General features: G+C 34.0%; 1 protein-coding gene across 2 annotated transcripts in view; it reads right to left on the minus strand.

Annotated features, from left to right (window-relative positions):
* The window catches only part of LOC149795664 (uncharacterized), a 154210-nt gene that overhangs the window by 84012 nt on the left and 45734 nt on the right, over positions 1-24464 (minus strand). For both annotated transcript variants that reach the window (XM_089965505.1, XM_089965504.1), the window contains exons 9-13: positions 17895-18056; positions 15812-15882; positions 12060-12152; positions 8463-8560; positions 1574-1640 (exon numbers count right to left, since the gene is read on the minus strand). In XM_089965505.1, the coding sequence (XP_089821631.1) occupies positions 1574-1640; positions 8463-8560; positions 12060-12152; positions 15812-15882; positions 17895-18056 (491 nt within the window). The remainder of the gene's footprint in view (positions 1-1573; positions 1641-8462; positions 8561-12059; positions 12153-15811; positions 15883-17894; positions 18057-24464) is intronic.

Genomic DNA, 24464 nt, shown 5'->3' on the forward strand with positions numbered 1-24464 from the left:
AAAAAGTAGTCCAAATTACAGTACAGTTTCATGACGTGTATAGAGTTTTGAACCCATGACATGGGTCATGTCATTTTGATTTGCAGAACTAACTAAGAAAGTACATTTTGAGGAAATTCACAATGCATAAAAGTAAGTATATTTACTGCCTTTCTTATTATCAGCTAAAGAACACATGTTTATGCCCTATCGCTTGCATGCTCTTTGTGTTTTGACTGAATTGTAAAATGGTATGTCTCTGACAGATAAGCATAGCCCTTGGCCTCAATATACTTTTCTATGCTATTCTTATGGATCCTAGAGAGCACTGGTCATAGTCTTAACCATTCTATTTGCAAAACAAATCAAATAAACCTAAAGCTTAAGCATCTACTACATGAGCATACATTGTTTGTTTACAAAGTACTTCATAATACACAATACTATTTTTAGACACAAATGTCATGCAGTATGAAGCTGTACAGTATGGAAAAATAATGCATAATTCTGACAATATAATGTTAACTGAGAGAAAAATGAGCACATAATAATTTCCTATTCAGGCAACTGGAAAAGTTTCCTATTCAGTCAATTGGCATATTTTCCAATTCAGGCTACTGACATATTTTCCAATTCAGGCTACTGGCATATTTTCCTATCTAGGCAACTGGCATATTTTCCTATTCAGGCAATTGGCATATTTTCCTTATCAGGTAACTGGCATACTCTGCTATTCAGGCAACTGGCACATTTTCCTATTCAGGTAGTTTGGCATATTTTCCTATTCTGGCATTTAGCATATTGCCCTATTCTGGCATTTAGCATATTTTCCTATTCTGGCATGTAGCATATTTTCCTATTCTGGCCAGTAGCATATTTTCCTATTCTGGCAATATGCATATTTTCCTATTCAGGCTACTGACATAGGCAATTGGCATATTTTTCTGGCATATTTTCCTAATCAGGTAACTGGCATACTTTCCTATTCAGGCAACTGGCATATTTTCCTATTCAGGTAGTTTGGTATATTTTCCTATTCTGGCATTTAGCATATTGCCCTATTCTGGCATTTAACATATTTTCCTATTCTGACATGTAGCATATTTTCCTATTCTGGCAAGTAGCATATTTTCCTATTCTGGCATTTAGCATATTTTTCCTGTTCTGGCAATTGGCATATTTCCTATTCTGGCATTAAGCATATTTTCCTACTCTGGCATTTAGTATATTTTCCTATTCTGGCATTTAGCCTGGCAATTACTTCGGATTTATTTAGCATTCAGATAAGCTGGTAGAAATAAAAGTTTTATTCACTGATTTCACGTTGTTCCCTCTGTCAATTGTTAACATTTGTGGAGAGGATAGCTATCATGTTATGCAAATATACATCCAGCAGTTTAGGAGTAGATGTGGTAACAACCTAAATGTTGGACAGACTGTCATAATGTCCCAGTAACCTTTTTAAAAACACAAAGCATGTAGATAAAAAGATTACATTCACAACTGAGACCATGAGATTTTCCTGTTCAATTTTCCATCAAAGGTAAAAACTATGACATGTACTACTTTTCCTACAAATAAAAACTCATTTTACCTTTCTATGCTGCCTCCATTTGCAGTACTCTTTCAACTGTGTCATAGCTTTCCTTAGAGCTATGGCTCTGCAATAATAATATAATATAATATACATATATATATATATATATATATATATATATATATATATATATGAACAAATTCTATAAATTTTCGAGTAACTTTTATTAAACTATGTGGTAAGCCATGGGTTTTGGAGTACGAAGGAAAGATGCATTTAATGAGCAGGAAAACTAGGCACACAAGCCCCAAACAAGATTCCCTCAAAAGGACTACGCTCTACTGTCCAAAAAGAATTTTCATGATTTTCAAGACAATTTCTTCTTTTTAAATGAAGAGCAAGATTTTCATATCAGCTGCTTCAGTCACCATACTTGACATAAGATTGGCAAGATTTTCATATTAGCTGCTTCAGTCACCATACTTGACATACGATTAGCAAGATTTTCATATCAGCTGCTTCAGTCACCATACCTGACATACGATTAGCAAGATTTTCATATCAGCTGCTTCAGTCACCATACTTGACATAAGACTGGCAAGATTTTCATATCAGCTGCTTCAGTCACCATACTTGACATAAGATTGGCAAGATTTTCATATCAGCTGCTTCAGTCACCATACCTGACATAAGATTGGCAAGATTTTCATATTAGCTGCTTCAGTCACCATACCTGACATACTAGTGGCAAGATTTTCACATCAGCTGTTTCAGTCACCATACTTGACATACGATTAGCAAGATTTTCATATCAGCTGCTTCAGTCACCATACTTGACATAAGATTGGCAAGATTTTCATATCAGCTGCTTCAGTCACCATACTTGACATAAGATTGGCAAGATTTTCATATCAGCTGCTTCAGTCACCATACTTGACATACTAGTGGCAAGATTTTCATATCAGCTGTTTCAGTCACCATACTTGACATACGATTAGCAAGATTTTCATATCAGCTGCTTCAGTCACCATACTTGACATACGATTAGCAAGATTTTCATATCAGCTGCTTCAGTCACCATACTTGACATAAGACTGGCAAGATTTTCATATCAGCTGCTTCAGTCACCATACTTGACATAAGATTGGCAAGATTTTCATATCAGCTGCTTCAGTCACCATACCTGACATAAGATTGGCAAGATTTTCATATCAGCTGCTTCAGTCACCATACTTGACATAAGACTGGCAAGATTTTCATATCAGCTGCTTCAGTCACCATACTTGACATAAGATTGGCAAGATTTTCATATCAGCTGCTTCAGTCACCATACTTGACATACTAGTGGCAAGATTTTCATATCAGCTGTTTCAGTCACCATACTTGACATACGATTAGCAAGATTTTCATATCAGCTGCTTCAGTCACCATACCTGACATACGATTAGCAAGATTTTCATATCAGCTGCTTCAGTCACCATACTTGACATAAGATTGGCAAGATTTTCATATCAGCTGCTTCAGTCACCATACTTGACATAAGATTGGCAAGATTTTCATATTAGCTGCTTCAGTCACCATACTTGACATACTAGTGGCAAGATTTTCATATCAGCTGTTTCAGTCACCATACTTGACATACGATTAGCAAGATTTTCATATCAGCTGCTTCAGTCACCATACCTGACATACGATTAGCAAGATTTTCATATCAGCTGCTTCAGTCACCATACTTGACATAAGACTGGCAAGATTTTCATATCAGCTGCTTCAGTCACCATACTTGACATAAGATTGGCAAGATTTTCATATTAGCTGCTTCAGTCACCATACTTGACATACTAGTGGCAAGATTTTCATATCAGCTGTTTCAGTCACCATACTTGACATACGATTAGCAAGATTTTCATATCAGCTGCTTCAGTCACCATACCTGACATACGATTAGCAAGATTTTCATATCAGCTGCTTCAGTCACCATACTTGACATAAGATTGGCAAGATTTTCATATCAGCTGCTTCAGTCACCATACTTGACATAAGACTGGCAAGATTTTCATATCAGCTGCTTCAGTCACCATACTTGACATAAGATTGGCAAGATTTTCATATTAGCTGCTTCAGTCACCATACTTGACATACTAGTGGCAAGATTTTCATATCAGCTGTTTCAGTCACCATACCTGACATACGATTAGCAAGATTTTCATATCAGCTGCTTCAGTCACCATACCTACATACGATTAGCAAGATTTTCATATCAGCTGCTTCAGTCACCATACTTGACATAAGACTGGCAAGATTTTCTTATCAGCTGCTTCAGTCACCATACTTGACATAAGACTGGCAAGATTTTCATATCAGCTGCTTCAGTCACCATACTTGACATAAGATTGGCAAGATTTTCATATCAGCTGCTTCAGTCACCATACCTGACATATGATTGGCACTTAGGACCAATCATGTATTCTAATTAATCTTATGGTGAAAATCCCATGTTAGTATGACTTAATTCAGGAGTAATGATTGCAAGATTTTCAACATGGCTACCATGGTGGCCATACTGGATGTCAGATTGGTGCCATTTTCATTTAAAACCAACTAGATTTAGAACTCTTCTGGTGAAAGCCGAATTTCAATCTAACTTTCAATTCAGAATGAGCAGCAATAACAAGATTTTCAAAATGGTTGCTGTGGTGGCCATATTGAATGTTAGATTCACATAATTTTCATTTATGACAAAATACACAACAAAGTCTTCTGGTGAAAACCCCATGATTTTCCATTCACAAGGAGTAGCAATAACAAGATTTTCAAAATTGGCTGCTATGGTGGCTATACTGGATGTCAGATTTGCACCAGGACCAACTACATTTTGTATGAAGTCCTTTAGTGAAAACCTCATGTTTATATGAGTAGCCATTCAGGTGGAGTTGCAATAACAAGATTTTCTGGTTGGCCACTGTGGTCTGGGCAGAATCATTTTCATTAAGGACCAACTAGACATAATAATAAATATTCTAGTGAAAACCCCATGCAGATATGACTGTCTTTTCAGAAAGAGTAGGAATTGAAAGATTTTCAAGATGGTTGCCATAGCAACTATACTGGACATCAGATGGACACCTTTCATTATGGACCAATAAGACATCACAAGAAGTCTTTTAGTGAAAACCATATGTTGATATGACCATCCATTTAGTGGAGGTAGCAATAACAATATTTTCAAGATAGCAGGTAGCCATATTGTACTGTGGTGGCACCATTTTCATTTAGTACCTTAAGAAGCTTTTTAATGAAAATCCCAAGTTGATGTCAGATTGGTACCATTTTCAAATAAGACCAACTAGACATCATAAGAACTCTTCTGGCACAAACCCAACGTCAATATGTCTTTCCAAATGCAACATAATGCAAATGACAATTAAAAATCTTATACAATTAAGAATGTCACATTATTTGTGAGGAACTACATCAGAAAATCTAAACAAAATAAAATATGGCATCACAACTGGCAATGATCTGAAACAGAACCTTCACAATCAAGAAATATGCCACAAGGCAAATTGTACTATACATCTATTAACTATCTGACACAATTTGAAAGAATTAGTTTTCAAAGATTTAGCTAGACCTATTTTAGAACATGCTTATACAGTTTGGGACCACACCCATTCCCAAATATTACAGGATGAATTTGAAAAATCCAAAAGCAATCAGCCAGATTTGTTACATCCAATTATGACTAAAAACCAGAAAGTATGAAGTACTGAATACATTGTCTTGGAAGCCTTTAAAGTAACTTAGATTGGTAAATAGCCTAATGCCTATTTACAAAAGACACTACAAACACTCCTAGCTATAATTTAACCAAATCAAAAAGAACTGGTAGAAATCAGCATTAACAGATAGCTGCAAATTTAGCTTATTTTAGTACAAGAACCATCCAAGGTTGGATTTTTTTTAGCCACAACAAGTAATCACAGCTGCTAAATCTTTGTAAAACCAAACTGCAACATTTTCAAAATTAGAATGGTTTGGGTTTTTTCCCTACATAGTGCATTCATGTAAAAGTTAGAATGGTTTGGGTTTTTCCTACATAGTGCATTCATGTAAAAGTTAGAATGGTTTGGGTTTTTCCCTACATAGTGCATTCATGTCATTATGAAGCTGTCAAAGTAATCATGAGCACACACACGTCTAAGTTTGTATTTTTGGTCCATGTAAGAATCACAATCAGCCTCATTAGACTGAGTAAGAACATATTATGGATGACCATTTCATTTTTAGGGGATAGTGAGGATAATATGTGACACAAGTATCTGCAACCCGCCATTCTACCAAAAGCTAGCTGAACAAATTAGTGGGGACAAAGTAACTGATTTTACAAAAATAAAGACTATATTGGAAACACTATTTCCATGAATAAAATTGTCGAGTGTTAAAATGACATCCTGAAAACCCTTGAAACAATGGATGTGCCCTATCCCACTGTTTATCATCAGAATTTGCATGAGTATTTATGGTAATCAGTTCACCATATTACAAAGGTGCAAAAGCTTGAAATTTCAACTAATTCTCCACAATTAGCATGCATTTTGTGAGTATATAGGCATTCAACTGAAAACTGGTCTAACAACCTCTACATGATGTAGATTTTACCCATTTTGCAACAATCTGAATTTAATATTAATGTCATAATTAATAATGTGTAGCTGTCAAACTCATCCATAAATATATCATATGCAATCAGAAGCAAATATGGCCTTAAGGGTTGTAGCATACTTAAGTCAATCAGATGGCCTTAAGGGTTGTAGCATACTTAAGTCAATCAGATGGCCTTAAGGGTTGTAGCATGCTTAAGTCAATCAGGTGGCCTTAAGGGTTGTAGCATACTTAAGTCAATCAGATGGCCTTAAAGGTTGTAGCATGCTTAAGTCAATCAGATGGCCTTAAGGGTTGTAGCATACTTAAGTCAGTCAGATGGCCTTAAGGGTTGTAGCATGCTTAAGTCAGTCAGATGGCCTTAAGGGTTGTAGCATGCTTAAGTCAATCAGATGGCCTTAACAGTTGTGGCATACTTAAGTCAATCAGATGGCCTTAAGGGTTGTAGCATGCTTGAGTCAATCAGATGGCCTTAAGGGTTGTAGCATGCTTAAGTCAATCAGATGGCCTTAAGGGTTGTGGCATACTTAAGTCAATCAGATGGCCTTAAGGGTTGTAGCATACGTAAGTCAATCAGATGGCCTCAAGGGTTGTAGCATGCTTAAGTCAATCAGATGACCTTAAGGGTTGTAGCATGCTTAAGTCAGTCAGATGGCCTTAAGGGCTGTAGCATACTTAAGTCAATCAAATGCCCTTAAAGGTTGTAGCATGCTTAAGTCAATCAGACGGTCTTAAGGGTTGTGTAGCATGCTTAAGTCAGTCAGATGGCCTTAAGGGTTGTAGCATACTGAAATCAATCAGATGGCCTTAAGAGTTGTGGCATGCTTAAGTCAATCAGATAGTATTAAGGGTTGTAGCATTCAGAAGTCAATCAGATGGCCTTAAGGGTTGTAGCATACTTAAGTCAATGAGATGGCCTTAATGGCTGTAGCATGCTTAAGTCTGTCAGATGACCTTAAGGGTTGAAGCATTCAGAAGTCAGTCAGATGGCCTTAAGGGTTGTAGCATACTTCAGACAGTCAGATGCATGATGACCTAATAATACAAGTGGATTTTGCTCATTATCTAAACTGTCCAAGATCTGGATGATACAAATCCATATTCCATATCTGATCAAAATTAAATCAGAAATATTTTGCTTCAATAGTGGTAATAGCTCATCCAATCAGAAATATTTTGCTTCAATAGTGGTAATAGCTCATCCAATCAGAAATATTTTGCCTCAATAGTGGTAATAGCTCATCCAATCAGAAATATTTTGCCTCAATAGTGGTAATAGCTCATCCAATCAGAAATATTTTGCCTCAATAGTGGTAATAGCTCATCCAATCAGAAATATTTTGCCCCAATAGTGGTAACAGCTCATGCAATCAGATGCATGATGTCCTCATTAATATGCATGGATCTCATTCATGAATGAATTTGTCAAAGATCTTGTGAGTTAAGAATGGGTGAAGGGGCAGTCTGACTTACATGTAATGCATTTCCGTATTTACCCATATTTAGCATACACCCAAAACTAACAATCTAGAACTGAATCTGATGGCAAATCATTCACTAGCAAGTCAGGATCTATGTGCTTTACATAAAATTATCATCAAAAGACAATGTAGACTGATTATGTAACAGAAGATACATAATCTTCATTTTTTTGTACAGATGTGTGTATGTGATACAATAGTAAATACTGTATACAACATTAATTTAGTCCTTGGGTGTAAGGACTGATTCTAGCTTTATTAGGGCTGTTTGTTAAAGAGAGGAGATAATTTAAACAAAGTATTTTATGTAAGCATGCTATTTTGAATCCAAGGAATGGAACTCACCCATAATATTTTCTGTCACAAGATGGCATGAGTGTACTAGAGTGATGGCATGAGTGTACCAGAGTGATAGCATGAGTGTACTAGAATTTCTAGTCTGTTCTCAATTACAGAAAGCTTTGCTCATTATCAAAAATTCTAAAACAGGAAACTGAAAGGTCTGCAATAAACATTCATATAGATTCATGGTATGATAATGGAGCTTTGAGGCCAGATGATTCATATCAGTTTTTCCTGACCAAAAACCCTTTATAGATTATCTCAGAATCAAAGAAAACAGACCAAGGTAATGAAGCTGGCTACAATTAGAACATACCATATATACTCCTTTATAAATCCAATTGCAATCTGCACAAACCCAGATTTGCCATCACATAATGCACTAACAGATATGGATCTATTTGAAATCAACTTACAAGTGAGTATATGGAACAAAACAAGATAGTGTCTGAACCAACCTGTATTGCAGCCTTGCTTTCCTGGTCATGGAAAATAGCAGGAGTTCTTCTTTATGCTCACATTTGACAATCCACTGGTTCCAGCATCTCTGGATCAGCTTTGAAAGAAAAACTATGTTGTACTTTATATGTAAGTGTCATTGTTTTACTGGAGCAATTTATTACAGTAAAACCTGTCCTGAAAGACCACTGATTCCTCAGCTATACAACACCAATCCAAACCAAATCTAACCACTTATTTCTAAACATTGTTGGCTTCAGTAATCATGTTTTGGTATAGGACACATCATAATCTAATGATGCATCCACACTGCAGACATAGTCTAAATGCATGTCATACTAAGAGAGATCTGGACAGAGAAAATAATACCTGTTTGGGATAACTGCATTTTACTGGAAGATGGGATGGTCTCTCAATACAGATTGTATTACTTGACAAAGACTGTGTCAAAAACTATGCACTGTCAAACACTATGCACTGTGTCAAACACTATGCACTGTGTCAACACTATGCAATGTGTCAAACACTATGCACAGTGTCAAACACTATGCAGATGTCAAACACTATGCAATGTGTCAAACACTATGCACTGTCAAACACCATGCACTGTGTCAAACACTAAGCAGATGTCAAACACTATGCACTGTCAAACACTATGCATTCTGTCAAACAATATGCACTGTGTCAAACACTATGCACTGTCAAACACTATGCACTGTGTCAAACACTATGCACTGTGTCAAACACTATGCACTGTGTCAAACACTATGCAGATATAGCTCACTTGATATAATGTTATGATTAAATATATTTGATTAAAAAACTTTAAAATCATTGAAACTGCCCCCTTCCCCATGCTGGCGTGTGTGTGTGTGTGTGTTTCATCTCCTAATGCACAAGCTACAATAAAGTAACAAATTTACTTGTAGTTACCTGAGCTATATAGCTGAATGCACTTAACTTTAATTTTAATCTGATCTACACAAACATGTCCTTGTTTGAAACAAATGAAGTGAAGATCCTTTTAAACATTTTACTACGGAAAAAGCCCTACAAAAGCTAAATTAATGACACTAATAATGTACAAACTTAATTCTAATCGAAGTTTTTCCATAATAAAACCAATTAGTATCAGCATTAAACATTAAAACATGTCATTCTGTAAAAACAAGAAAAATAAGAGCTCCTAAAAATAATGACTACAAATACTGTATTCACATAAAAGAAAATATACAAGTAAAAATATTAACATGGCATCATATCTTACTCAGTGTTAAGCATCAATAGAATCATGTTATACTTGACCCTAAAGAAGTTAAACATCAATAGAATCGTGTTATACTTGACATTAATGAAGTTAAGCATCAATAGAATCATGTTATACTTGACCCTAAAGTTAAGCATCAATAGAATCATGTTATACTTGACCCTAAAGAAGTTAAACATCAATAGAATCATGTTATACTTGACCCTAAAGAAGTTAAACATCAACAGAATCGTGTTATACTTGACATTAAAGAAGTTAAGCATCAATAGAATCGTGTTATACTTGACCCTAAAGTTAAGCATCAATAGAATCATGTTATACTTGACCCTAAAGAAGTTAAACATCAATAGAATCATGTTATACTTGACAATAAAGAAGTAAAGCATCAAAAGAATCATGTTATTCTTGACCCTAAAGAAGTTAAACATCAATAGAATCATGTTTTACTTGACCCTAAAGAAGTAAAGCATCAATAGAATCATGTTATACTTGACATTAAAGTAAAGCATCAATAAACTCGTGTTATACTTGACCCTAAAGAAGTAAAGCATCAATAGAATCATGTTATACTTGACCCTAAAGAAGTAAAGCATCAATAGAATCATGTTATACTTGACCCTAAAGAAGTTAAGCATCAATAGAATCATGTTATACTTGACCCTAAAGAAGTAAAGCATCAATAGAATCATGTTATACTTGACCCTAAAGAAGTAAAGCATCAATAGACTCATGTTATACTTGACATTAAAGAAGTAAAGCATCAATAGACTCATGTTATACTTTATCCTAAAGAAGATAAGCATCAACAGAATCGTGTTATACTTGACCCTAAAGAAGTTAAGCATCAATATAATCATGTTATACTTTACCCTAAAGAAGTTAAGCATCAATAGAATCATGTTATACTTTACCCTAAAGAAGTTAAACATCAATAGAATCGTGTTATACTTGACATTAAAGAAGTAAAGCATCAATAGACTCGTGTTATACTTGACCCTAAAGAAGTTAAACATCAATAGAATCGTGTTATACTTGACATTAAAGAAGTAAAGCATCAATAGACTCGTGTTATACTTGACCCTAAAGAAGTAAAGCATCAATAGAATCATGTTATATTTGACCCTAAAGAAGTAAAGCATCAATAGACTCATGTTATACTTGACCCTAAAGAAGTAAAGCATCAATAGACTCGTGTTATACTTGACCCTAAAGAAGTAAAGCATCAATAGAATCATGTTATACTTGACCCTAAAGAAGTAAAGCATCAATAGACTCGTGTTATACTTGACCCTAAAGAAGTAAAGCATCAATAGAATCATGTTATACTTGACATTAAAGAAGTAAAGCATCAATACTCGTGTTATACTTGACCCTAAAGAAGTAAAGCATCAATAGAATCATGTTATACTTGACCCTAAAGAAGTAAAGCGTCAATAGAATCATGTTATTCTTGACCCTAAAGAAGTTAAGCATCAATAGAATCATGTTATACTTGACCCTAAAGAAGTTAAACATCAATAGAATCATGTTTTACTTGACCCTAAAGAAGTAAAGCATCAATAGAATCATGTTTTACTTGACCCTAAAGAAGTAAAGCATCAATAGAATCATGTTATACTTGACCCTAAAGAAGTTAAGCATCAATAGAATCATGTTATACTTGACCCTAAAGAAGTTAAGCATCAATATAATCGTGTTATACTTGACCCTAAAGAAGTAAAGCGTCAATAGAATCATGTTATACTTGACCCTAAAGAAGTTAAGCATCAATAGAATCATGTTATACTTGACCCAAAAGAAGTTAAACATCAATAGAATCATGTTTTACTTGACCCTAAAGAAGTAAAGCATCAATAGAATCATGTTATACTTGACCCTAAAGAAATAAAGCGTCAACAGAATCATGTTATACTTGATCCTAAATAAGTTTAGCATCAACAGACCTTTATAATTATAACAGACATCCGAGTGATTTCAATTGTAATGAACTTTATAATTATAATAGACATCCGAATGATTTCAATTGTAATGACCTTTATAATTATAATAGACATCTGAATGATTTTTTTTTAAAGTGAAAACTAACTTATTTTTGGGTAAATAGTGTTCATTGAAACCTCTATATAAAGGGCAGTAAAAATACCTTGACATATCCTCCTTTATGGACAGGCATTCTCTATTGACACGTTAAACATTACAAATTGAATCTATAAGGATTATTAAATTTCACCTCATACTGAACGTGACCTACATACATATATCAGTGTCCTCTAAGAAAGGTTTCTCTCATAATTTATTTAATAATTTCTGTTTATAATAATTATACTACCTGTTTGTTTCTGTGTTGCTGTGCCATCTCATGTCTCATAACTTTAATGTGGCACTGCACTAAATGGAGATGGAACGCTGATAAACCTAAAGACTGTTATTTTGAAGAAACACAAAATGCATTAATGATTTTCTTGTCCTGAACAAACATAAATAATGTGAAAATTATTTCTAAAACTTATTGCCAAATTCAATGAATATACACTACATTACTAGCATGAAGATTATTTCTAAAACTTATTGCCAAATTCAATGAATGTACACTACATTACTAACGTGAAAATTACTAACGTGAAAATTATTTCTAAAACTTATTGCCAAATTCAATGAATTTACACTACATTACTAATGTGAAAATTATTTCTAAAACTTATTGCCAAATTCAATGAATGTAGACTACATTACTAACATGAAAATTATTTCTAAAACTTATTGCCAAATTCAATGAAATTAATGTACATGCAACAGATCAGAAAAATATAGCTCAATGCAAACATTATCATGAACAGGGTTCAACATGTTAATGGAACTAAATATTCCCTGGCTTTTTCCTGATTAAAGGCAAAGCTTACACTGTAAACAGACAAAGCAAAAGCATTGACCACGTTTCTCTAATGTCCATGTCTGATGATAAGATAACTCGCACTGTAACAAATTTTAGCAACTTTCTCATTAGGAAAGCAATGCCATTTGATAAGCCCACCTCCTATATTTCCATAAATCTATGTAGCTGGTCTCTGGGGCTTATCATGGGAGAAATACTGTAATTAACATTTGCCTCCAGATCTCCCACACCGAACCCCATCTCACCTTGTAAATTACCATTTTATCTGACAAACACTGGGTGTGTGAAAAAAATGCTAACATAGTTTCACTTCTTAAATTATGAATCCAGCATAATTTCATTTTTATAAATTAGAATGCTTAACCTAAAAATCATGTGATGTTACAAAGTCATGATGAATTTAGTTCGAAATCCTCATTGTTTAAATATATACACCTACGTTTATAATAAATAAAAAACTATTATCCCCTTAAACAGTCATAAAATAGACTGTATAGAGAATCTACAGCTTAATCCTAACAAGAGAAATTTCAGTGACTAATGAGATAATGGAAGTGACTAATGAGATAATGGAAGAGACTAATGAGATAATGGAAGAGACTAAAGAGATAATGGAAGTGACTAATGAGATAATTGAAGTGACTAATGAGAAAATGGAAGTGACTAATGAGATAATGGAAGAGACTAAATAGATAATGGAAGAGACTAAAGAGATAATGGAAGAGACTAAAGAGATAATGGAAGAGACTAATGAGATAATGGAAGAGACTAAAGAGATAATGGAAGGGACTAAAGAGATAATGGAAGAGACTAAAGAGATAATGGAAGAGACTAATGAGATACTGGAGCAAAGCCAATGGAATATAAAATAAGCAGAATATTGCAAATAATTAAAGTTAAAAAGTCCTATAAACTAGTTGTCCGAAGACTAAGTTGCCTTTTCATCAAGTACAACTATTTGCAAGTATTTGTGTTGTGTACAAGATTTGAAAAGGTACCAGTCTTCAACACTAAGCATAATGTAACAGGTTTCTCTAAGTTTCTTAAGATTAGCAGATTTCTAAATTAAGTGCAAGTAACAAACAAATCTACAGGAGTTATTCAAAACATTTTGCACAGAAGCAAATCTGATACTGCACAAAAGAATTCATCTCATGTTTGTTCATATTAAAATGTCCCCAACAAAGGGTATAACATCCCCTGACTTTTTACTACAATTTAAATTATCAATTTAAATTATTCTTGACCTATCACAAAAATTCCTGACTTTTTCCTGACTTTTCAGAATTTTTTTAATTCTCTTACTTTCCCTGCCCTATGATAATGAGGGGTGAAATGATTAACCGATATATTGATACTTTTGCTTAAATGATTCACATGTCAATAAAGAGATGGAGAATCAATTCAAATCAATATTTACTGTATGCAAGTTATTTTAGTCTTCGGCAGTCATGAATAATTATTATTAGTTTGCCTTGTTATCCTTCAGATTTAGAAATCATTTGAAACAGCATCTGCAGACACAGGCACACATTTTTATTAGTAAAAAAAAAGACTATTGAGAATACTTGCTCGTCGTCTACAAATTAACGTCATATGTCTCGTAATCTACCCACCCTACATGCTAATTATCTTAACAAAACCAGCATGTTCAGCATGACGGAGGCATTCCAAATGTGTTCCACATCTATAGGATACATTCCAAATGTGTTCCACATCTATAGGATACATTCCAAATGTGTTCCACATCTACAGGATACATTTCAAATGTGTTCCACATGTATGATGAAGTACTCATCTTTTAATAACCACTTTTATGCGAAGTTTCTACGTTTAATTGTATCTTGTCTACTTTGATCAATTTGAAAGCTACACTACCAGTGTGTCACATGGTGAGATATATTACACTGAACATTCTCATTGGTAGTTATCGCTCGTTTCATTCTAGGTTAAACAGTAACCACCAATCAGAAATTAATGTAGCTTATTCCCTGCATGACAGACAGGAAGTATTGGTAAAGCAACAGAAACGTGGTGTAAAAGTCATTATTTGATATGCAAACTACTTTAAACAGAGATGCTGAGAGGGTGAGAGATTGCATGAGTTGTGCACAATTTGTACAAATTCATGCACTTTCCACACAGCGAGGCACGATAACTCCCATAAATTAGTTGAAAGTCCTGCATATGAAAATGTGATCAGCAAAGTAGACAATAATTATTAACCTTTCTTGTAGCAACATGTTTTTCAGGTAGGCAACTGTTTACACATCTGGATTCTTCATGCGTGATATGAATAGTTGTTAAACTAAATTTGATTGGCACATTGTGCCCTGGAACAAGCATTATGGCATAGTTTGAACCTTCCATCAAGGAAGTTTTACAAATGTGTTTTTAAATTATGAGCTACTCAGAAAACCCAAATTGTCTGATTCTCAGCAAGGTTCATCTACACATCAGATTATGATTTTGTTCAGCATATACTGACCGATGACAACGATGATGACAATAATTTTTGAACCTACGATGCATATCAGATTACTGAAGCTGGGAAATTGTTAATGGAGATACAAATTAGTGACTTTGAGCCTGACAATGGTGTTAAATACGAGTCAGATGTACATGTTGGATGGACAAAAATAGATGGCATGACAGTCAATCTCTCTTTCAGTGGTATTTCAAAATTAAATGTAGAATGAGAAACAGCAGAATACTGAGCTTAATTAAAATATAGACAATTTAAAAATACAATGTAATTTTCTTTTTTTATCAATCAATATAGCCCAGTGGATCATAAGATACAAAACCATATATCCCTATCAGAGTTAAGTCAAACTGAAACAAATATGGTGAGAAAAAAGAATTAAGAAGTAAAGATATGTATTTGAATATCGCTGTCTGCACAAGCAGACAATGGCATTGACTATGACCAATAACCTAATAAGAAACGGGTTGATTCTTCTAACAAATTACATCTCCATCTAATTCATAATGATAGTCCCTAAACATGCATGATGCCTTTTTTAAAACATAACATTACCATAAATAAAATACACTGAGCGATTTTTAGAAAAACAAATTTCTGAGGGGTCCCAAGGCTTACAGTAAATGAAAATATCACTAAAATTTCACGTCACAACTTTTATAGGTCATACAAAAAGTGTGCATGTGTGTGTGTGTAATAATACCAGGAGATGTCTGTCATTGTGAGCTGCAGCCAAGGTCATGTTCTCCTTTTCCTCTGCCTTCAAAATTCTAACTAACGAATGTTAAGGAATTCAAAGAAAAGAAAAACTGAATTATTAATAATACCAGCTGAAACCATATTTTAATTGCTGTGAATAATTTTCTTCAAAACTTTTAAACTATTACATAAGGGTATTCATGGACTTGATCAAGTACAATACTAAAAGTCAATTAGTAATGACAAAATAGATGAAACTAGTACTGAGATTGCATCAAATAAGTGTGATATCTGAAATAGTTTTCTATCTGTAAGTGTTAAACCTGACATTATCCAACATTCTCTCTGGCGTTACATACATGATAGCAAAAACATTAACACTAAACGTGTTACTAGCAGCAACAGTACACACTTGGTAGCCAATATGCTAATTGCTATTGTGTTATTTGAACCCTGGACCAATGTACAATATTCTTCAATCTGACCAGCAAGTAATGTGATTGGTAATTTCAATGAGAGGGTAATGTTAGGTGGTAATTTCAATGAGAGAGTAATGTTAGGTGGTAATTTCAATGAGAGTAATGTGAGGTGGTAATTTCAATGAGAGAGTAATGTGAGGTGGCAATATCAATGAGAGCGTAATGTGATTGGTAATATCAATGAGTAATGTGAGTGGCAATTTCAATGAAAGGGTAATGTGAGGTGGTAGTTTCAGTGAGTAATGTGAGTGGTAATTTCAAAGAGAGTAAAGTGAGTGGTAATTTCAATGAGAGTAAAGTGAGTGGTAATTTCAATGAGAGAGTAATGTAAGGTGGTAATTTCAACAAGAGTAGTGTGAGGTGGTAATTTCAATGAGTAGTGTGAGGTGGTAATATCAATGAGAGTAATGTGAGTGGTAATATCAATGAGAGTAGTGTGAGGTGGTAATTTCAATGAGAGTAGTGTAAGGTGGTAATTTCAATGAGTAGTGTGAGGTGGTAATATGAATGAGAGTAGTGTGAGTGGTAATTTCAATGAGAGAGTAATGTGAGTGGTAATATCAATGAGAGTAGTGTGAGGTGGTAATTTCAATGAGAGAGTAATGTGAGTGGTAATATCAATGAGAGTAATGTGAGTGGTAATTTCAACAAGAGTAATGTGAGGTGGTAATTTCAATGAGAGAGTAATGTGAGTGGTAATTTCAATGAGAGTAATGTAAGATGATAATTTCAATGAGAGAGTAATGTGAGGTAGTAATTTCAACGAGAGTAATGTGATGTAGTAATTTCAATGAGAGTAATGTGAGGTAGTAATTTCAATAAAAGAGTAATGTGAGGTGGTAATTTCAATGAGTAACATAAGGTGGTAATTTCAACGAGAGTAATGTGAGGTGGTAATTTCAACGAGAGTAATGTGAGGTGGTAATTTCAACGATAGAGTAATGTGAGGTGGTAATTTCAACGAGAGAGTAATGTGAGGTGGTAATTTCAACGAGAGTAATGTGATGTAGCAATTTCAATAAAAGAGTAATGTGAGGTGGTAATTTCAATTAGTAACATAAGGTGGTAATTTCAATAAGAGAGTAATGTGAGGTGGTAATTTCAATGAGTAATATGAGGTAGTAATTTCAATGAAGGAAACTGAAGAATACGAACCTTGGATGAGCCATCTTTAACCCTAGCCCATTCTAAATAAAAAAAATATAAAAAAACACAAACAAATTTGTGACTAAAGATAAGTACCAAGAGTGTTTCTTCTTTGCCATCCAGGCTCTATACATTGGTAATGTTTTTTCTAAGAAAGGTTTATCAAATCAATCTCCACAGGCAACTGGAGTCAATAGGACATTACTATTATCAGCCCACAACTTCATAAACATCAGATAAATATGAGTGGAAAAAACCTGCAACAAGCAACAAACTAGCGGTATGACAGATAAAACCCACAGCCTAACTCAGTTTGAGAGAAAGACATTTAGGTAAGATACGGTGATAAAAATCTTGCAATATTTTTAATTTACAAACTGATTTTATAAAACATAATATACTTTGAGTTTGCGTATCTATATAAAATCTGTTGCTTGGTCACAAACACACAGGAAAGGATACAGTGTTTCCAGTGAGTAAAAGTCCTTCTCTTCTGGAATCTTTGGGCAAGGGTCTTAATGTTTTCCTCATGCTCGGCTAATGACCTTCTCAAACTGTAGTGGTATGTCCAGTGTTGGAAGGTTCGCAATACCAAGGTCCTATGGTATAGCTGCAATGCATAGGCTGAAATAAAAGTAGGCTATTAAATTACTGTATCATTATTTTTCATGCAATACAGTGAAATGTGTATTACCCGACAAATCATTAATGGTTATTTTTATGCTTCCACTCAAGTGAAAATCAAAGACTTTTCCAGGACTTTCCAGGGCATCAGATATTATCAAAAAAAAGGCTCATGCACAATAAGTTGACTGAATTTAGTTGCTTGAAATCAGCTGACTAATCATGTGACTCAAAGGTGTTTTAAAAACTAAAAACAATTTATGCAAATAAAAAAAATAAACAAAAAGAACCAATCATGCCAATATTCCAGGAACTGTATGACAAAAAAATGTTTTAAAATAATTTCTGAAGGAGCAAAACTGATTATCAAGGACTTTAAAACTAAAGTGTACAAAAATGATGAGGCCTTGAATAAAAAAAATGGCAAAATCTAGTACTTTCAAGGTTTTCAATAAAGCATACAAACCCTGTCTATATAACAGACATCAGCTAGTAAAGGAAAACATTGTGTTCATTTCAGGCTGTACCACTGCACCACTCACACTAGGTTTTCAGTTTTGAAGCCCAAATAAATTGCCCCAAGAGCACACTATCAGTGCATACAAATTCAAGAACTCAAGCTAAAAGAACATCAGGGTTGACTTCTGGCCAACTATACTGGAAGTACCCCACACTGACTGAAAGCACCCCTCACTGACTGAAAGCATCCCTCACTGACTGAAAGCACCCCTCACTGACTGAAAGCACCAACAATGACTGAAAGCACCCTTCACTGACTGAAAGCACCCCTTATTAGCAGCATATAGAATAATAAAGAAGAAAATGTGACCCTTACGAGGTAAAAGACAATCAATTTCATTTGCTGAAATAAAGTTAATACAGATTTTAATTGGCTTAAGCATTAATTTGTAAACACATGGTTTATAATCTTGGATAGAAAAATAAGAACCAGCTGATAAATCTTCAGTGAAAATGTTCCTTCATTATTTCTCAAAGTAGTGTAAAGACTGAAAATACAGACCTGAGTGTCAGAAATCCAATTATTTATAGTGAGGGGATAGATCAATTCCCACTGCAGCAGATAATTTCTGATAATGATCCAGACCAAATAGTGTGTGTGAGTGTGCGATTGGGATTTTTAACGTAGCTTTAACAATTTTTCAGTCATATTGCTACGATGTCTGCAGTATGACAGTTTATAGTGATGTCTAGCACTAGGGCATCATGCCACAGACAAGTAGCATGATGTCCCACCCAGTCATATTATCCTGACACCAGGCCGACCAGTCCTAATACTAACCTCTTAGTGCTGAACTCCAAGCAAGGCAGCTGTCAGTACCATTTTTGTAAGTCTTTGGTATGACTTTGCCGGGGATCGAACCCATGACCTCCCGAATCCGTATAACATGGGGATGAATCAATTCCCACTGCAGTATATCATCTCTGATAACGATCAAGACCAAATGTTTCAAGAAAAATGGTTATATGATCAAACTGATGGATCCATCACAACTGAGACAAAAAAGTTATGTTTAAAAGAAAATGACAAATTATTGCTTTTTTCAAATGCAAAAATGTGTATAAAATGAGACAATTACCAAAGTTTTGCTTTTACTATTTTTGTAAGGAACAGTTCTCTGATTCTTTTCTGGAATCAACAATTTCCCCCATTTAGAGGATGTTGCCATATTTGTGATCGTTTGACTTGTGAAAGCAGCAATAATCCATACCATGAAGATGCTTAATCCAATCTAGTTATGCGGCAAGTTGTCATTTGTTTGAAAATGACTCATAATCCAGATATAATTTTGTTTCATATATACATCTCATCAGCATCTTACAGTATCCTGACAAAATTCTGAATTTACTAATGAGTCACTTATCTTGCCACTGTGAAAAGTGGGAGTTTCCTGAAGTAGTTTGCTAATGAGTCAGTTATCTTACCACTGTGATAAGTGGAACTTTCCTGAAGTAGTTTGCTAATGAGTCAGTTATCTTACCACTGTGTTAAGTGGAACTTTCCTGAAGTAGTTTGCTAATGAGTCAGTTATCTTACCACTGTGAAAAGTGGAAGTTTCATGAAGTAGTTTGCTAATGAGTCCGTTATCTTATCACTGTGAAAGTGGAAGTTTCATGAAGTAGTTTGCTAATGAGTCAGTTATCTTACCACTGTGATAAGTGGAAGTTTCATGAAGTAGTTTGCTAATGAGTCAGTTATCTTACCACTGTGATAAGTGGACCTTTCCTGATGTAGTTTGCTAATGAGTCAGTTATCTTACCACTGTGATAAGCAGAAGTTTCCTGAATAGTTTGCTAATGAGTCAGTTATCTTACCACTGTGATAAGTGGAAGTTTCCTGAATAGTTTGCTAATGAGTCAGTTATCTTACCACTGTGATAAGTGAAAGTCTACTGAAGTTGTTTGCTCACATTTGACAGCATTATGAATTGTTTCCTTGTGTTATCTCCATAACCTGAATTCATCTTCACTTTTTGTTGTCAAGTTTAACATCTTGATTTCTCTGTGGTGTTTGTTTTCAACTATCTCCAAAACAAACCGTACTGCAACAGTAAATCAGAATATAAATGCATCAGCAATAGATAGGATCCGATTTAGTGACATCACAACAATATTCATTATTATTATTCTCATAGTACCAGAACAAATGTTGGAAAATAATCCGCCATATCTTTAAAATGGAGCAATAAAAATTGGATAAAAATACGGTATATATTCCATTCCTACAGTAAATTGGAATAAAATTATTGTATATATTTCCATTAATACAGTATATTCATTGAGTTTATTTTCCTTTAAAGCATAAGAATAAAAAATTATTATGATATACATTTCTTTCATAAATGACCCCAATATTTGACTCACTTTTAACATTTCTAGAATGAACAAAACTTGTATGAATCCCTTCTCTGAATTAAGATTAATTTCAGCCTACATGGAAAGGACATCTGCGTATGTAAGACAGAATTTTTAATCAATTAATTGTCCTATAAACACTCAGTTGCACTATTTCCTAATTTTGTAGGTTTTAACTATGAACAAAGTCATTGGAAAATATTTTCCTGTTAGCGAAGATTAATATCATAATCAAGCATCAAACATTTAAAACAAATCACTCTCATAGTGATATCACCATCACCTAATTTGATGGCAAATCTATGTATCTTCACTGGGACATCACCATCATATAATTAAATGGCAAAGCTATATATCTCCATGGTGATATCACCATCATATAATTAGATGGCAAAGCTATTATATCTACTGTGATATCACCGTCATATAATTAGATGGCAAAGCTAATATATCTCCACTGTGATATCACCATCATATAATTAGATGGCAACGCTATTAATATCCAGTGATATCATCATCATATAATTAGATGGCAATGCTATTATATCTACTATGATATCACCGTCATATAATTAGATGGCAAAGCTATATATCTTCACTGCATGCATTTGTTATGTACTGAGCTTGAGAACTGAACTTGCCTTCAGAGGTCACCTGCCTACAAAGGCCACTTCACCTTTTCCCACAAGTGGCCTCTGTAGGTTTCATCAGAACTGTTTAGCATCATTAAAACGAAATGAGAATTGTTCGTTTTCTTTATTAAGCAAGAGACAGAAATTACACCCACATAATTTTACATCAAGTGTATCCCAGAATTCACTGCAATATGGTATACTTGGGCAAAGAGCAAGGTCATATTGATGCATCATAACTGTAATGATCACACCATTTTCAACTGCACAGTAAGAATTGATTTTCCAAAAGCAGACTATTTTAAAGGACACCTCTATATACAGGGCACCTGTCCAGTATACGACAATTTAAAAAAAGAATCCATATGCATGTATTTTTCTACGATGGACCAAGGGTGCTTCTTTAGCCCAAAATAGATCCATGTTAAGGACATTATGATAAAATAAAAGAGTATCAGTTATTACAGTGACGAGTTTATTTTTGCACCTGTCTATATGTTTGCTTTAGCTGCAAACATATTTTAGTTCTTTAAATGATATTGTCAGATCAATAAACCTGAATTTTAAGTTACCTGATGTATTTTCAGAGACCAAAATACATGGTTAAATGTATGTGAAAAAATTGTTATCACATCATCGAAAAGAAAGACTAAAAGAGTACATAACTGGATGTTAACACATCTGCCCAGTCTTTAAACAAATATTTATTTAAATCTAAAATATTGTACAAAAATATTATATTTCAATCACCAGACTTGCATAGGTAAAAATTATTGTAAACTGTGTGAAGCAAAGCTTGAATAAATAAGACATAATAATCATGCATCATGAAATAATCACCAACAATAACTTGACAAAATAAAGCCAAAAGAGAAGTGGACAAATTGTATAATTTGCCTCCAACTATTTAAATGGTTAACTTCTTACTACGTACCCATTAGCACATGTAACAGATACGAAACCATTATTTAAATTTTTCCCCCTTTCAATAAAATTTTGATTTACTGACCAAATTATTAAGCCTGCTGCCAAAATGACACCTCTTGATTGAAAAAAAAATGTCTAGAGTCTTTCTCAATTCTCAAGCTGTCCCAATTGGATTGTTTAAACTTACTGGTATGTATTACATTATGTATTTTATATTTTATCATACTGTATGTACTGTATTCTGTAGATCTAAAACCAGATACATTTTCTGTTAAGCAAAATTGTAAAAATGAAACTTTTTTTTTGTGTGTCATATCTACCTCACTACATTTTTATATCCATGTATTATGATTACTGTTGTTGCTGTTTTATATCCATGTATTACAATTACTGTTGTTGTTTTATATCCATGTATTATGATTATTGTTGTTTTATATCCATGTATTATGATTATTGTTGTTGTTGGACAAGTTATTAAGAGACCAATATGAAATTAATTTATTCCTTTTCTAAATCCATTATTAATGAAAAAGTATGATGTTAGCTAAGTTTTACAATGAGTATGATCATGTGTTCAGTGTTCTGTATTACATTATTCATATTCTAAAGTTTGTAAAACAATGTTGATTTGTCCTTTATGTTCTTAAGTTGTTGTTGTTGTTGCTGTTGTGGGGTTTAACGCCATTTTTCAGCACAAGATAGGCTATGCATGGCGGCCAGTATTAATGGTGGAGAAGAACCTAGGAAAACCCCAGGAAGAACCACCGACCCACGAGAAGCTACTGGCAAGCTTTCTCACATACCCACATTGGTTGAATCCTAGACTCGAACCCACACAGACAGAGGTGAGATGGCAGTGATCTGTAACAGAGAGCGTTTTAGACCACTCAGCCACTTGGGGCCCCTGTTCTGAAGTTTAAAAAGCTCCATCTGCCCCAACTGTCATGTAAAATCGACAACTTGTACCATAGAGTGTTTTGCTTAAAATGTGGCACCATTTTATTTAAAAGTATTGACTGGCCCACTAACTAGCTAGCTCATCAACATAATGAACCTTTGAGGCATATTTCAAACTTGAAGAAACCTATGTTTTCTTGTAAATCAGTCATATACAGCTGCTATAAATAGCAAACAAGGAAAGTAATTTTATGCTATTTTTATGTAGCAGTCACCCTTTTAAGAAATATTCTCAAATTCACGTGAGTGGAATTAATGAGATGATAATAAAAATGATAAAAACAACTTTTCATTGCTTTATTTTTAACTGTACCAAAAAGTGTAATCCATATACAGGCAAGGGTAAAACATAATTTGGTGAAAAAACAATGATTATGCAAAAAGCATAATGGTTGGCATGTATGGATACAGGGGATGAACTAGCAAAGAGTATAACAGTTTATTAGCTTTACCCATAATGCCTTGCAGGAAAAAATCATCAACAACAACTTGCAAAAATGGCTAATCTGCACTGGAATTTCTGCATTTACAGCTGTTTTCTATATGTTATACTTCTAACTGAAAATTGTAGTTGTCATTTTAAGTTTGGTGAAGTATGTGGGGCTTTCTAAACTAAAGGGAAACCACCAACAATTATACCGTACATGCTTGGCCAAGATCATGGGTACTTCTGCTACTGGCTGACTTTAGAGTGAAAAAATATGATAAAAGTTTATTTTATAGCAGCCAGATGCAATATGTAAATGCAGTAATAACTAAAATACCTACAGCATGCACAATCAGCCATCATAATTTTTTGCATCCATTTATGAACAAAATAAATAAAAAAATTGGACTACTTTTATACTGCCATTTTTGTTACATCATCATCAACACTTTCCTTGAAGCAGCTCTTTGTAAATTTAGCAAAGTTAAGAGCAACAAAATACATCATTATAAACTTATTAAAGACAAAATAACATAAAATATAGGCCAGAAAAACATACCTTTAAAATTTTGCAAACTTAAGACACAGAAA

The sequence above is a fragment of the Sinohyriopsis cumingii genome, chromosome 7, assembly GCF_028554795.1.
Source record: "Sinohyriopsis cumingii isolate HCF-2022 chromosome 7, ASM2855479v2, whole genome shotgun sequence".
Lineage (NCBI taxonomy): Eukaryota > Metazoa > Mollusca > Bivalvia > Unionida > Unionidae > Sinohyriopsis > Sinohyriopsis cumingii.